Source organism: Pteropus alecto, unplaced genomic scaffold (assembly GCF_000325575.1).
Source record: "Pteropus alecto unplaced genomic scaffold, ASM32557v1 scaffold223, whole genome shotgun sequence".
NCBI lineage: Eukaryota > Metazoa > Chordata > Mammalia > Chiroptera > Pteropodidae > Pteropus > Pteropus alecto.
The window spans coordinates 465,624-481,113 of record NW_006434441.1 but is presented as its reverse complement, the minus strand read 5'-3'; the positions used below and the strand labels follow the sequence as shown (position 1 = coordinate 481,113).

At 45.7% G+C, this 15,490-nt stretch overlaps 1 protein-coding gene across 1 annotated transcript in view; it reads right to left on the bottom strand.

Moving 5' to 3' along the window:
• Positions 1-6,722: 6,722 nt before the first annotated feature.
• KIAA1211L (KIAA1211 like) overlaps positions 6,723-15,490 on the bottom strand; it is a 40,987-nt gene continuing 32,219 nt past the window's right edge. Inside the window, exons 7-9 of the mRNA XM_006909469.1 lie at positions 8,840-9,027; positions 7,710-7,854; positions 6,723-6,862 (exon numbers count right to left, since the gene is read on the bottom strand). Of these exons, the coding sequence (XP_006909531.1) occupies positions 6,723-6,862; positions 7,710-7,854; positions 8,840-9,027 (473 nt within the window). The remainder of the gene's footprint in view (positions 6,863-7,709; positions 7,855-8,839; positions 9,028-15,490) is intronic.

Genomic DNA, 15,490 nt, shown 5'->3' with positions numbered 1-15,490 from the left:
CTGGCAGAGCACCAAAGACCTACTTCATTTATAAAATGGGACATAAACATTAAACATGGGCATTATAAGGGTAACAGTGAAGCTGACAATATTCTTACAACGATGGGGAGAAGTGTTGGGTGATAAGAAATAATAGGATCCTCACATCGTAGGGGTTACAATATCAGGAGGAAAGATGTCCTGTTGATGGAAAAGGAAACGGCAGAGTTAGAAAGGTAAACCAGAGCAAAACGATAAATACGTATGTTTATAAAAGACCAGTCTCAGGGAGTGGTGGAGAAAAGGAGTAACGTGAATCAGGCAACTTTCTCATATTTCATAGGGGGGACTCACTACATGCCATGTAAAATTAATAAATCAAACAATAGAGTTATAAGCCTATTATCTAGAATTGTGAGTGTAAGTACCCAAAGAATACAGAAAACTGGTACATGTAGTTGTTCTGGAAAGTCGGACTGCCTCTGGAAATTCAAGGCTTTGGTTTTTCATTTCATATTATTCTATAACTCAGGAGTCAGCAAATTATGGTCCACAGGTTGGCTGCCTATTTGTGTAAAGTGTTTTTGGAACACAGATACACTCATTTGAACAAAAAAAGCATGCCTCGACTATATGCTATCTAGAGTAAACGCACTTTAAATATAAAGTCATACATGGGTTAAAAGTCAAAGGATGAGGAAGATACACCATGCAAACATTAGCCAAAAGAAAAAGTAGAGTAGCTATATTAATTTTAAAGTAGATTTCAGAACAAAGAAGATTGTCAGGGATAAAGAGAGACATTACTTAGTGATAAAGGGGTCAACTCTCCAAGAAGACATAATTTTATGTGTTTGCACCTAACAACAGAGCTTCGAAAATATACAAGGCAAACACAGGTAGACCTGAAAGGAGAAATAGACCATCAACAGTTAGAGGGTTCAGCACTCTAAGTAAATGACAGAGCAAGCAGGCAGAAAATTGTGAGGATAGTGAAGATCCAAACTACCCTATCAACCAACTTGAATTAAGTGATATTTATGAAACATCCAACTCAGCACAAGTGCACATGGAGCATCGACCAAAGATGTTCACTATGTTTGGGCTACCAAATGCCAGTATGAAGGCTGCATGCCACATATCAGGAAGTCTTGGTGTGGTGTGCACCAGAGGAGAGCTGGCTCTAGTAGTTTGCGAAAAGCTCCTCAGGTATTCCTGATTCTTTGTGCCACTTCCGTTGTCCCATCTCCCCCTGCCCTTCCACTCCCACTAAGAACCTGTGGGCCAGACTCTGACCAGAAGGGAATGAATGAGGTTGAGGTGTATGACTGAAATGATGTTTTCTTATAGACTGAGTCTGCGCGCACACACCCATGTTGCTAAATACCTTATTTATGCATCTATTCAGTAAGTGTAACTAAGCAACTCTGACCAGAAGGGAATGAATGAGGTTGAGGTGTATGACTGAAATGATGTTTTCTTATAGACTGAGTCTGCGCGCACACACCCATGTTGCTAAATACCTTATTTATGCATCTATTCAGTAAGTGTAACTAAGCAACACCCATGTTGCTAAATACCTTATTTATGCATCTGTTCAGTAAGTGTAACTAAGCAACTGCTGCGTACCAGGCACACTGACCAGAAGGGAATGAATGAGGTTGAGGTGTATGCTAAATACCTTATTTATGCATCTGTGCACTGTGCTGACTGTTGGTGAGGGCACAGAGGCACCAGTGAAGATGGCACTGCCGTGGCTGAGGGAGCCTTGCCAACAGAGCCTGCAACCTTAACAAAGCACCTGCCATAGTAGATCACCACATTCTGGCTGGCTTAAACAGCAGAAACCTATTTTCTCATGATTATGGAGGCTAGAAGTCCAAGATCAAGGTATCAGCAGGGTTGGTTTCTCCTGAGGCCTCTCTCCTTGGCTTGTAGATGGCCGTCTTCTTGCTGTGTCATCACATGGTCTTCTGTGTGTGTCTGTGTCCTCCTCTGTTCTCATTAGGACACCAGTCATAGGATAAGGGCCCACCCTAGTGACTTCATTTAACTTAATTACTGCTTTAAAAGCTCTGTCTTATAATACAGTCACATTCTGAGGTGCTGGGGGTTAGGAATTAACATATGAATTGGGGGGCGGGTTGAACACAGTTAAGCCTACAACATCTTGCAAGCCCAGCATCCAGTGGGAAGAGATCAAAAATAGAAGAGTTCCAGAAACCTGCTACAACCAGTGCAGAGGTGTCCAAGTTCTCCAGGCGACACAGGACACGTCTGGTTCCTGCCACTGGCTCCCAACTTGGCCACAATTAATTTAGTGCCTCTCCCCACATCCTCTGTAAAGTTCTTGTGCCCTAGGGCATCTTGGCGTCACCAGTGGACAGCACTCCAAGAGGAAGGGGCAGTTTGAGGGCTGCCTTGCCTTCAGCAGGGTCATTTCTGCCTCTTGCTTGGGCCTCCTGGAGCTTGGGCAGCTCCCTGGTGGGCGTGCCTGATCCTTACAGACCACATGGTAGATGAGGGCAGGGTGGCTCTGATAACATCATTTTCTTCCCTTGGGAAGAAAGGTGGAGCATCTGAATGCAAAGCTTTCAGCTTCTGAAAGATTGGATTTATTTTGTCTAGAGGACTCCCCAGCAATTTGCCACTAATGTCCCCTGTCTCAGGAATAATTTCACATTTTCCTAAGTTTAATACCGGAATTTTTATTCCTATGGGGAATCTTTCAGAGGCAACTTGTTCTTCACTGGAGAGTGGACCAAATGTTGAGTTCTTGCTTTTCTGCCAATGTAGCAGCAGAGGTGTGCGAGCCTGGAGGCCTCTGGCCTCTCTGCAAACATTTCTGGTGCTCGCAGGAATAGCTGAGCAGCAGACTCCCAGAGCACACCCAACACACAGCCTGCCTGCTGGCGATAATCTTCTGGGTCCCACAAACACATCTCTCCTTTATTTCCATGCCAACGAGGAGAAGTTCCCTATGGAGAAGGCAGGAAAGAAGCTAGACAACGCATGTAAAGCAAATGTCAGCTGCTGCCTGAGCACCTGTGCTACTACCCAAATGCGGGTGTTCAGTCTACATTATTTCTGCTATTTGGTCCTAAGAAGCCTATTCACTAGGGATTATTTTCATCTACCAGGAAATAAATCGATATTTCCCTCTACCTGGGAGTTCAATAGAACTGAACAGAAGATTGGGGGTGGGGTAAAGCAGATCTGTACCCCTCCCCCATCACATGCATCTATACAGAGGGCTGTTGGCCCATCTGCTGGCAGGCTGCTTCTGCCTGGCTTTCTTCTCCTGGTAATGAAAAGCTTTCAAAGCACTCTGAACAACCGCATTCTGCATAAAAGCCCATTTGGATCGTTTTCTGGATGGTACTTCTTGGTAATAATTAGTATTAAGAGCAATGCAATGTAATTACATTACAAAACGAATGGAAAAGGCCCTGCCTTATAGATACAGAGCGGCTCGGGTTTGGGCTGGCCACCCAGTCCAGACTCTTTCTAGGGCCGAGATGTGTTGGACATCTCAGAGGGTGGTTATCTACCCTCCTTCAGCTTGCTCACCGTGAGTGTTGGGGAGCTCACTCCTGACCGGGCAGCTTTTCCCATGCAAGTAACTCTAAAAGGGCAAGCATGTCTTCATCCTTCTCCAGGACTTTCATTTCTGGTCCTGGTTTGTTCCTTAGTTACACAGGATAAGTTAATTCCTTCTCCCTTCTTCAAACATCTGAAGCTAACTCTCCTGCCTCCCCTTGGCCTCTCTAGAAAATAGGGCTTTGTATGTAGGATGCTCACAGTCCATCAGCCAGAACTCAGGGACAGGGTCCCACACATAGGCAGGTGTGCGAATTGAGTGGGAGACAATGCAGCCAGAGAGGTAGTCTCTGGCTAGACATCTGTTTCCAGAAACAACTCCATGCTATGCGAGGGGACTACAGATCCTTGGTGTATGACCTTAGTTATCTCTGCCACATAACCGAAGACGGAACACCTAAAATTCTCTCATATTGCATGTATGGTTAGTTTTTAATCTCAGGTAAAATATTAACTTAAAAACAAATAGAAACTTTTCACTTTAGGACCTAATAAAAGAACATGAAACTGCAGAATTAGGTACTTGTTGCTAAGTGACAAATGACACCAAAACTTAATGGCTTAAAACAATAACAAATATTTGTTACCTAACAGTTTCAGTGGGTCAGGATTTGGGAGCAGCCTGGCTGGGCACTGTGGCTTGTGATCTCTTATGAGGTCACAGTCAATGTGTCAGTTGGGCTGCTGTCATCCAAAGGTTTGATGGGGGCTGGAGGAGCCAAGCCTAAGCAGCTTTCACATGTCTGGCAGGTTGATGCTGGTGACTGATAGGAGGTGCATTAGTCTGTGTGGGCTGCCATAACAAAGGACCACAGACGAGGGGCTTAAACACAGAAGTGTATCGTCTCCTGGTTCTGGATGCTGGAAGCCTGAGGTCAAGGTGTTGGCAGGGTTGGCTTCTTCTTTTCTTGGCTTGTAGATGGCCGTCTTCTGCTTGTGTCGTCACATGGTTTCCCCTCTGTGTGTGTCTGTGTCAAATTTCTTTTCATAGGAACACCATCATATTGGATTAGGGCTCACTCTAATGATTTCATTTAACTTAATTACCTCTTCAAAGGTCCTGTCTTCAAATACAGCCACATTCTGAAATGCTGGAGGTCGGGACTTTAACAGATGAATTTTGGGGTCAGAGCACAATTCAGCCATAATAGAGGTGTCAGTGCTCAGTGCTTTTCACAGGCTGCTCGAGCATCCTAAAGACATTGTGACCGACTTCTCTCAGAGAGGGCAGGTCAAAAAGTGCAGGCTGAAGGTAGCAACCTCTTTCATTATCTCTCTTCAGAAGTCACATGGCCACTTCCGCTACACTCTGGAGTTAGGAGTGAGTGATAAGTCTGTCTCACACTCGGGGAAGGTGAATTAGGTTCCAGTTTTTGAAGGGAGGGTTGTCCAAGAACATGTGGACATATTTTGAAACCACTGCAGCTGCCATAGAAATATTTCCCTATTGTTTCTCTTAGAATCCAATATAAAGATTGCTGCCTTTCTATTTTTTTCTTCCTCAGTCATCCATTTAAAACAGATGCTAATCTAGAATCCCTGTTGCCAATTGCTTTTTCCTTAAAATTACAGGGGTACCTATATTTGCTGTGTTTTCTTCTTCTTAACATCTCTCCTGTGAGACAGTCACTGCACTCTTAGGGAGAAATGATGGTTTGGGGTATAAATTTTTCCTAAATCTATTCATGGCTAAGCTTTTAGATCAAGGTTGGATGGATGGATTTCTTGCTTAGAGCACATTCAGTCTGGTATTCAGTATTGATGTTCTCTAAGACAGTGCAATTAATAAATCAATTTGTTTGGAAAAAAGAAAATGATCCCAGGATGTTTTCAATAAAGGTAAAACTGATCAAGTGGTGTAGTTCTAATAGCTAGGAAAGTTCTTATTCATGAAGGTGGAAAATACAATAAAAGTAGCAGAACTTAGGGTATGTAAAATTAAATTATAACATACATGAGGTCTTACTGATTCTGACAGCTAAATGTCCCCACCTATATGCATATTCCCATGGAGATTAGCTTGTTCGAAGGAACAAATTGGAAATGTTTTTAAAAATAAAGTTATTATATAACTGAGACATGATTTGGAGATCCCAAAATATATGCTCTGCCTCTGCTGGCTTCTCCACACTCTGCATTCATGGGTCATCCTGGCTAACACACTGCAAACCTAGTTTCAATATGAATGTGCAGATTAGATTAAATAGATGCTAAAGAATTGCAACATTTTGGGAAACTTCATATTTCTAATGTATTGTACCAGATAGATGAGGAGAGAAAAACCCCCTACATTATTTTTTGATTGCCAAAAATAAACACCAAAATTTTATTGGGTGCGAGGGGAACCTAAGAAAAACCCGAACTCCAAAATCAATCCAATCGAGGTTTTAAATGAGATGTCTTAAATGAGATCCATACTTTGTGTTTAACTCAGTGCTGGAAGCTGTGCTCTAAATATTAGTAGAAATAACATTTACACATATGACAGAAGCATGTTTGAAACCTTTTATTGAACAGGCAATGCATTGTGCAATGGTTAAGGACACAGACGCCTAGTGGAAAAGTTTAAAAATTATTTTTGGAAACAGTCTATGAACGATGCACACTGCTGTGTTCTTTCCACTCCTTCACAGAAAACTGTTTTATAGCTGCTCTTGGAAACAGCATCCCCGTTTACCATAAATGTCATGCCCAGTAGTAAACATGAGAGGAGAAAGCAGGGTCCACAGGAAAGACAGTGCGACTAGAGACACAAGTTGATCTCAAGTGGGGACATGAACCCACATTCTCCTGGACCTTACAGCCACGGCCTAGTTATACATCCACCTTTCATTTCCATTTTCTGCCTTATCCAACCTCCTTTGATCAAAGGAATTCTGAAAGACTCACATTCATACCTTTGGGCGCAGGGCTTCATTCCCCGCCCTTTTTAATGGTGGTGTTTACGGGCACCTCTGGCCCAGGACTGTGGCTGTGTGTGTCTGTCTTCCTTGTTTACCTGATTCCTTCCTCTCTGAGCTCGCCCTCTCATAACCTGATGATAAAATCACTCTAGAGTTTCACAGTTTGTTTGCTTTTAGTGACCATTTTTCACTAAGTGACCCAACAAGGTGGTGGACATTTTTTATCAGCACACTTTCAACCTATTTTATAATTTGGGGCATGTCACTCCAAGCTTGAGATTTCTTTCTGGCAAGTTCCATCCAGGATGGCTGATCTGAGCTGGCATAACTGGCTCTCTTCAGCTGATGCAATTCTTTCTCCGTCATCACTGAAGACTGAGCTGCTGGAAAGAGGACAAAATAAACAAAAATCTGAGCGACGAGTTTGGATTTTCACTTAAGCTTCTTGTATTTCTTTCAAAATATGCATCAAGGTCTCTTAACCGTGGCCTCCAACATAAAATCCTTAACGTGCAAAAACGTAGAGAAGATTTAGGTACAGAATAACTTATGTGATAAAAAAGACTGACATGCAGTCTCAAACAGTGCCAGCAGTGCAGTCAGGAGAGAGAAACTTCCAGAATAAAACTGCAGAACTCTGAAGACTGGTTGTACAAGCGTGGACTTTCTTAACACTACTGCACTGCACACTTAAAAATGGTTAAGGTGGAAAGTTTGTTACGCGTATTTTACCACAATTAAAAAATTTAAAAATACTGACACATACTATGACAGAATCTAAAAACGTACTCAGTGAAAGAAGCCAGACACTAACAGACATATATTTTATGATTCCAATTATAAGAAATGTATACAAAAGGTAAATATAGGAAGACAAAGTAGATTTGTGGTTGCCTAGAGCTGGGTTGGGGAATAATGAGTGACTGTAAATGGGCGTGAAGTTGCTTTTTAAGGGTAAAGGAAAGGTTCTAAAATTGGATTGTGATGGCTGTACAACTCCATAAATATATACTCATTGTCAATCAGTACTCACCGAATTGTATACTTAAAATGGGTGAGTTTTATGGACTGGAAATGATATTTCAATAAAAGCTGTTTTAAAAAATCGATTGGGCAAGTAATGCAGAAAAAAAAAAAAAGAATGAAAAGAAAACCAAACCAAACTTGCAAGACCCATTATGGAAACGTATTTCATAGAGTATTTGGGACCAACTGCTGGTTTCATACCCAAGTTCTGGTGGGACAAGGAGATCCCTCTTTGCAGTCCCTCCTGGAGGCGGGGCTTTGTCCCCTGCCTCCTGATCATGGTGGGCTTAGCCGGGGCTATCAGGAAAGACTTGCTGCGGACAAAGTCGGCTTGCTTCATAGGCTCCTATTAGGACACAAGAAAGATACACGCTGTCTGGTCACCCGAGATTCAGATGACAACAAACAGAATCTGAAGCAATAAGCCACGAGGTCTGTCTGCCAACAGGGACCGTGCTGCTGGTGCCTCCCCAGGGGAGCCGTTCTTCAGGAATTCAGGTAGCAAGGGCCTTCTCGTGGGCACACACAGGCGTCCTGGCTTCAGCCCTGTCCCCACCCCTGGCCTCAGACCCAGATGCTGGACAGCAGGAAGTCCACTTGAAAGTCAGAATCAATCATGTTTGGAAATAGATTTGAGATTTTTTTATGACACTTGGCACGCTCACGGATGCCCCAAACCAGACCACTGGTTACTATTTGTTTCATCAACTCCCTAAGCCTGCATGCAGGTCTTCAGACATGGAGACGACTGAGGTGTGTGCGAACATGAAGGGCAGGTCCCACTGTGGGCTCAGGCTCACCTCCCTACATGGCTGTAACACTCTATGGACTCAATGTGGCAGCTGTCGGGAACATAAACACCACAAGTGTTGGTCTGCTCCTAACGACAGTTGTTTGGGTTTGAGACAGTTGTTTTTGGTGCAGAGTACAAAATGGAACCCCAGGTTCCAGCCCTGCAGCCCTTGATGGGGAGTAAGGAACCCTGGCAGGACGCCAGCACAGCAGCAAAAGCAGGGCTGGTCCATCACCACGTAACAAGCATGGCTGCCCGCGTCCAACCTAGAAGTTATTTTAACCCTGTTCCATTTCTCCAGATGCTGCATTGCCTAGGAGGCACGGGGCAGAGAGCTGTCTCCACGCCTAACTGGTCCACCAGCTTCCCTGACAGCCCGGCACATGCCAAGGGCAGACAGCAGCCACCATCCCAGGCCACCAGCTCTGCAGTGACCATGATGGTGCAACATGCACTGTCCTCAAAAAGTCCTAGTCCTCAGCCCTGCTGACTGTTCTCTCATGTATCTACAGAGACAGGGAATGTTTGCCATAACCACCTGGGCTCTCTCAGGCGCCCTGGCTTGTTTCCCAGTTTCAGACTTCAGTGTCTGGGCTCCAGGCTTGTCCTCCCGGTCAGGTGGCTGCTCCAGGGCCCCCCGCAGCTTCTGCCGAGTGATGGTGATCCAGGGTGGCCCAGGCTGGCCCTCGGCTCCAGGCCCTGTTGCTGAGGGAGGCAGACACTTCTCTGTAAGTGGAGACACAAGGCTGTCAGAACAATCCACACATTTTAGAGCCAACTTCCTCCTATAGGGTACTTTCTAAGATGAGAAAAAAGAATGGACCAGTACGTACTGCCAAGTTCCTGATTTGTTTAGAAGTTGTAAACACATTATTATTCTCTTTTGAAAATTGTAAGCACCCCTTTCCTTTGTGGAAACTAGCCAAACTATCCACAGGTGTTTTCCCGAACGTTCTAGAGAAAAGAGAAATGGTGCCTTTAGAACCATAACGTTTTGTTGAATTTCCTTCCGTAATCATCGTGCTTTTCTTTAAGTGGTAAAACTGTGGTTCATCCCCAATCCCTTACTTTTCAACTCTTCTGTATTTTCATATTTGCTATGATGAGAATTCAGAACCGTCAACAGAAAAAAGAAGCGAGCTTACGTTTTTTAACCAGATGAAATAAGTGGCTTCTCACAGGTTTGAAGTACTTTCTCTCAAAAGCACACTAGATCCAAATGTCTCTTCCAGCCGCCCCTCTGAATGTTTGCCTCCACTTCACAAAGACAGAGTTCATCTCTATAGGCCCAATCCCTGACCCTCTCTCATTTCCCTCCCACACTGTGTACCTCGTGTTGTGGCGGTGTCAGAATTAGCTGAGGGGGTCACAGGCCGAGGCCACAGGAGTTGAGGGTGAAGGCAGTGCCTGTGTCACAGCAGATGTCAAGATGACTTAGCGACATCATTCTTTGTGGTTGACGTATGCTATTCCTTGCTCTAATGTGTATAAGATATTATACTATTTGCTCTTGTTTTCACCTCCAGTTCAACCTGGAGTTCTTTTATCTCGGTCTCCTGGTCGCCAAGGTGGGACAAGGGACAGGAGCCACTGCCCATTGCCCTGTGAACCTCGCTCTTTGTCAGAGTTGAGAAGGGCCTTGGGTTTTGTACACTGACCTCTCTTGGCTGGGGCAGCTGGGACTGGTTCTTGCTCTTCTCTTGAGGCCTTCACTCCACTGTCCCTTGGGAGTCCTGGCCACCTCTTTGACTCATCCCTGGCCCTTCCTGCCTCTTCAGGCTCTCCCTGGCCACTGACATTCTTGCTGCTTTGCAAAATGCTTGGCTTTCCCATAGCTCAAGGAAAAATGTCTCCTCTGAGCCTCGCCATCCCTTGAAGCTCCGGTCCTCTGTTCCCCTCCACCATCAATTCCTGTGGCCTTGGCCTGTGTTTCCTTAGGTAGTTCTGATGCTGCCACGACACGAATACTGCACTATCTGGCCCACCATAAACCCCGATGTCTTTCCCCGTTCTCAACTTGCTTTACTCCTTCCAGCTCTGATAGGGCCACATAACCTGTCTTAGGAGGCCTGTCCCCCTGGGTGTTCCCTCTCCAGATCTTTGCTCAGTTCTTCCTCCTAAACCTGGGAATTGCTCCTTGTTCCCAACCTTCAGCCTTTATCTCTTCTTTTCTAAATGTTCTCTGTCCTGCTCCTGATTTCAACACTCACATTGACTCAGATTGCTTCCAAATGTATAATCCAGCCCTACTTTCTATTCTTAGCCAGAGCCCAGCCTTTCTACTCCCGCCTATCCACCCATCTATCTGTCCGTCTGTCCATTCATCCATCCATCCATTCGCCCGCCCATGCACCTACCCATCCATCCATTCACTGTTTCCTATGGGTAAGAATTGTGTTAAACACTCAGGTGAAAAAATAAACAAATTCTTCCTTCAAAAAGTTCAAAGTCAAGTTTCCATCATAAAATAGATTCTGAAATTAAACATGTTTAAAAGGTCATTAATTCCAGGATAATGTAGATGTGGCATTAGATTAAGAAGTTGAAAACACTTCCTTGTTCTCCTCTTTCTGCCTCAAAATGCAATTTTAACCAAGTCATTTGTATTCAGGAAGGCCTAAAATTAGCCATTCAGAAAATCTTTATATGAAGCCATTTCTAGAGATACTCAACCCCCCTCTGTGAGAGATGCCTCTTATTGCTTCATTTTGACTTACTGATTGGTGGTGGTTTGTGTGTGTGTGTGTGTGTGTGTGCGCGCACGCACACGTGCCTATTAAAATTCAACCTTAATGTACTACTTCTTGCATTCACAAAAACTCCTGTAGTAACAGGCGAATGGGATGAGGGTGGTACTCTACAGTGGTCTACAGGCAAGACACAGCTATGAGTCTAGAAGCTGGCAGTTGTCAAGAACAGGGTCTTCTGAGTGAGAGGCACAAGTTGTGCAGTGTCAACTACCGTGGTTTCTTGCCCTTTGGTTGAGAACATAAAGCAGATACTCTGCCCTAAGCTAACATACAGCAGGGCAGCAGGATTCTCATGCCTCTTAAAAAAATTTGGTATATGCTACCATTTTTGAGGAGGAAATATTATGAATCTTTCTCCTTTCATGAAATGACTCCCTTATTTATAAAATTCAGGGGACAGAAAGACACATATAGGAGAAAAAGTCCCCATAGGTCCACGGCCAGCAGCACTGCATTAATACTTTGGCCCAGTTCTCCAAATCTATTTCTGTCATGCTGTCATCCTAAAAACACATTTCAGCAGCTTATTCCAGCCCCTGAAGACATTCTCAGGGGAAGGAGAGGCCTGAGTGTGCTATCCAAGATTTCTGACCAAAAGTGGGAGCATCACCCACGCTTGTCACAAACAGCTGAAGCCAGAAAGGTCCCTTGGGGATTCTACAACAGAGACTCTCTGTCTCTGTCTCCCATCCAGGTCTTCTGCCCTGGTTTACACAGAGCCAATGAGGTGTGTAGACAGACACCCAAGGGGATAGTTGGGGTGGGGGTTGGAGGCCTCACCCATGCTGAGCGTTTATGTCATATTTCCTGAATGAAAGTTGTGGGGTTTTTTTTTAAAGTATTTATTGATCTATTGTCAGTCTTGGTTTACACAGATAGCTCCTGATCAACACATGCTGGCAGAAACTGTAGCCTCTCTTACTCAGTTCTGTCCAATGCCAGGCCATGTGATGTCACCACAGTACCTTGGCAAGTTACGTGCTGACTTTTCACAGAGCGAGCTCCTGTTTGTAATGATACGTGAAGGGGCTGTGTCCTGGTTCCAGCTCCAAATTAAACTCATCACCATTCGCTCCTTTACTCATTCAACAAGCAGTTGGTCTTCATTGTTTGTGAATTCTGTATTTGAGAATTTGCCTGCTTGCTAAAATGTCTTTGGAACCCCTAAATCGATAGTCCTGGCTTCTTGGTCATTTGCAGACATGTGCAGTACAGTCAGGTGATGTTATCTATCAGCTGATGAAAATGTGACCAGAGGCTTGCAAGAACCGCACCCTGTGCTTCTCCAGCAGCAATGGTTCAGTGTCTGCTCAGTCAGTGTTTGTGGCGGCATTGCAGAGCATGACTACAGCAAGTGACGAGAACCAACAGCATGTGCTCTGTTATCAGCCCCTGGTAAATGCTGACACCGGGAAACCTCACTCCATCTGCCCTTTCACCAGGACTGGGCCAGTTATAAAACCATGACCCGCTGGTGGTTATCATTGTCTTAAACTGACTGTCCTTTGCATGGCTGAGCAAGCAAGATGCTTCATAGAGAGTCCATGACACAAGGAAGAGGCCACAGGCCTGGCTCTCACCTGCTGTGATATGAACATTGACGTGTGGGTTTGAAGGTTGTGAGAGAACTGAAGGTCAGAGAAGGTGGGTTTCAGAGGAGCTGAGTGAAGAAGAGACCCCAGCAGTGCCTGTTGGCTTTAGAGTTGGGAGAAGGAGGAGGGACGGTTTGGTCCTGGTGGCTGAGAAAGAGGCTCTGAGACATGGGCTGTAAAGTGAGTCTGTGTTTAGAGAAGCGGGCTCTCTGCCCCTGCTGATTCGTGGGGTCTTATGTGGGGGAGGAAATGGACCCAGAGGAACCTTTAGAGAATGAGAAGAAGAGGAGACTAGGTGGGTAAGGTTGGGGAAGCAACAGGAAAGGCAAGGGGGCCCAGGACCCCAGGGTGCATCTGAGGGCCAGGAGAAGTAAAGGGACCAAAGGGGTCTACCATCAAGGGGAAGACAACGTTGGGAGTACCCTCACACTCTCTGGCAGCAGCCTTGACTATCCACAGTATGGACACAGCTCTGAGGCACAGACTTGCTTCATTTCTCTGCATGGCCAGGGAGCTAAACTCTTCTCCCTGTTGCCATCCAAGCACTCAGTGAGTCCTGAGACCCTTAGGGGAGTTTGGTTTTTTGTTTTGTTAGTTTGTTTGTTTTATTGAAGAATGATACACTGCAGAGAAGGGCATAGATCGTGTGTGCGGCTCAATGGATTTTCACACACTGAACACATAGATCAAAAAAACAGAACAAGACTGGTGCCCAGGGCCCCCCCACGCACCCTTCCAGAGGGCTCTGGCTCACTCGACGTGGGCTCTGGGCCCCTCTACTCCCAGTTGCTCTTGCAGAAGGACTTGTGTGTGGCACGCTGGAGAGTGTGTTAGATTAGAAACACATGTCTCCCTGTGGTCTCAGCATCCACCCCCGGGGCCTGGTGCCTAGGGGACACTCACACTCAACCTTCAAACCCACACGTCAATGTTCATATCACAGCAGGTGAGAACCAGGCCTGTGCCCTCTTCCTTGTGTCATGGACTCTCTATGAAGCATCTTGCTTGCTCAGCCATGCAAAGGACAGTCAGTTTAAGACAATGATAACCACCAGCGGGTCATGGTTTTATAACTGGCCCAGTCCTGGTGAAAGGGCAGATGGAGTGAGGTTTCCCGGTGTCAGCATTTACCAGGGGCTGATAACAGAGCACATTCCTCAGGGGAGAGTGGACAGTCCTTGTCCCGGGGTGAAGGTTTGTGCGGGCCTCCATACTAGGAACTTATGTGAGTCTTTTCCCAAATGGAGTTGCCTTTGTTGTTACAGCACCAACTCTAACTGCTTCAGGGCTCATACGCAGAATTTGTGAAAAAGCATTTATAAAGAAAAATCACCGTGTGAATAACATACAGATTTGGATGCATGGGGCTGAGGATCTGGTCACGTGCAGGCACGTTTATTGGGGTGCCCATGGGTCAGATGCTTTAACTCGTTATTTGATTTCAGTGCTGAGCTCAGCCCTCAGCCTGTCAAGGCTGGCAGACATCCTGGAGTTGCCCAGCCCAACCCCCAATCTCATAGTGGAGACCCAGGGAGCCAGTGACAGGCTCAAGGGCACAGAGTTGTGATGGAGGAGCTTGGATTGAAAGTCCATTTGCTCAGTCGCCACTGTCAGTGTGATTAAAACAGCCTCTGGCCAGAAGGCAATGACAGAAGTCCATCTCTGAGCACAGAGACAGCAGGTCTCCACTGGTGAGATAATGGGATCTTATAAGGATGTGGGGGTGAAAAGGCACTGTTATTTGAAAATAATTGTGAGCTACAGTGGACAAAGGAGAAGAGGGAGTAAAACTATTATATTACGTGGCGCCCTCTTACAATTCAACATGTATACAAACACCCCGCCTTGGTCTCTGTGGGTCTCCAGAAACAGCTGGATTCTGCAAGAGCTGTCTTGAGTGGCCGCCTGAGAACAAATCATGAGTCTGAGGGATGGCTCTGGCCACAGACATGGATTTCCATCCTCTGTTACACCCTGCTCCCCTCGCTCCGCTCCCCCCCCGCCCCACTCCTAGATGGACAGGGAAATTTCTCCCAACCAAAGAAATGCTAACAGCTAAGGTTCATCCGGTCCTGACTTTCAGAGCAGTATCATGTTCACAATGACCCACGCAACTGTCCTTGTAATGTAAAAACATTTTCCATCCCCATTCAGAGATGGGAAGAGAGTCCCATGGCATATGGGACCTGCTCAGGGTTACACGGCCAACAAGTGACAAAGGGTATCAGAACACACGTTTTCTGATCTCCATCTTCAACCACTACATATCACACACCATTTCATATTAGGGATGGGACTCCACATCTTTCCTATACACCACTCCCTCCCCGTTGTCACTCATTATCGAGTGGCAGACATAGTCAACCTCAGGCCTACTGAGATTTATGCCTGGAGGATCCTCTGCTGAAGGGGCTGTCCTGTGTGTTGTAGGGTTTAACCTTTTCCCCTGAGATGCTGGCAGTGTCTCCCTCACCTCGTTTGTCGAGAACCACGGCCGTACAGACCAACAGTGACGGGTGTGGGAGTTGATGTGGCTTTTCTCAGTTTACTCCCCTCATGCCTTTGAGCACTTTCTTCAGCTCTCCCTTCTATGAAATAGGACTGCTCTTGGAGACTGAACCGTAAAGCGTCTGATGTGACACTTGACACTAAGTAGTGCTACATATACATTAGCTACGGTTGCAGTATCTACCCACTCACTGAGTGTACACGAGTGGCGAGTAAATCCACGGCAGACGCTGCCTGTGGGAAGCTGGCATCGTGAGGGAGACTGACGCACGGACAAGCAGGACAAAGCATGACAGTGCTCTGACGCTGAGGGCTTTTTGGGAAGAGTCCAACCCTCAC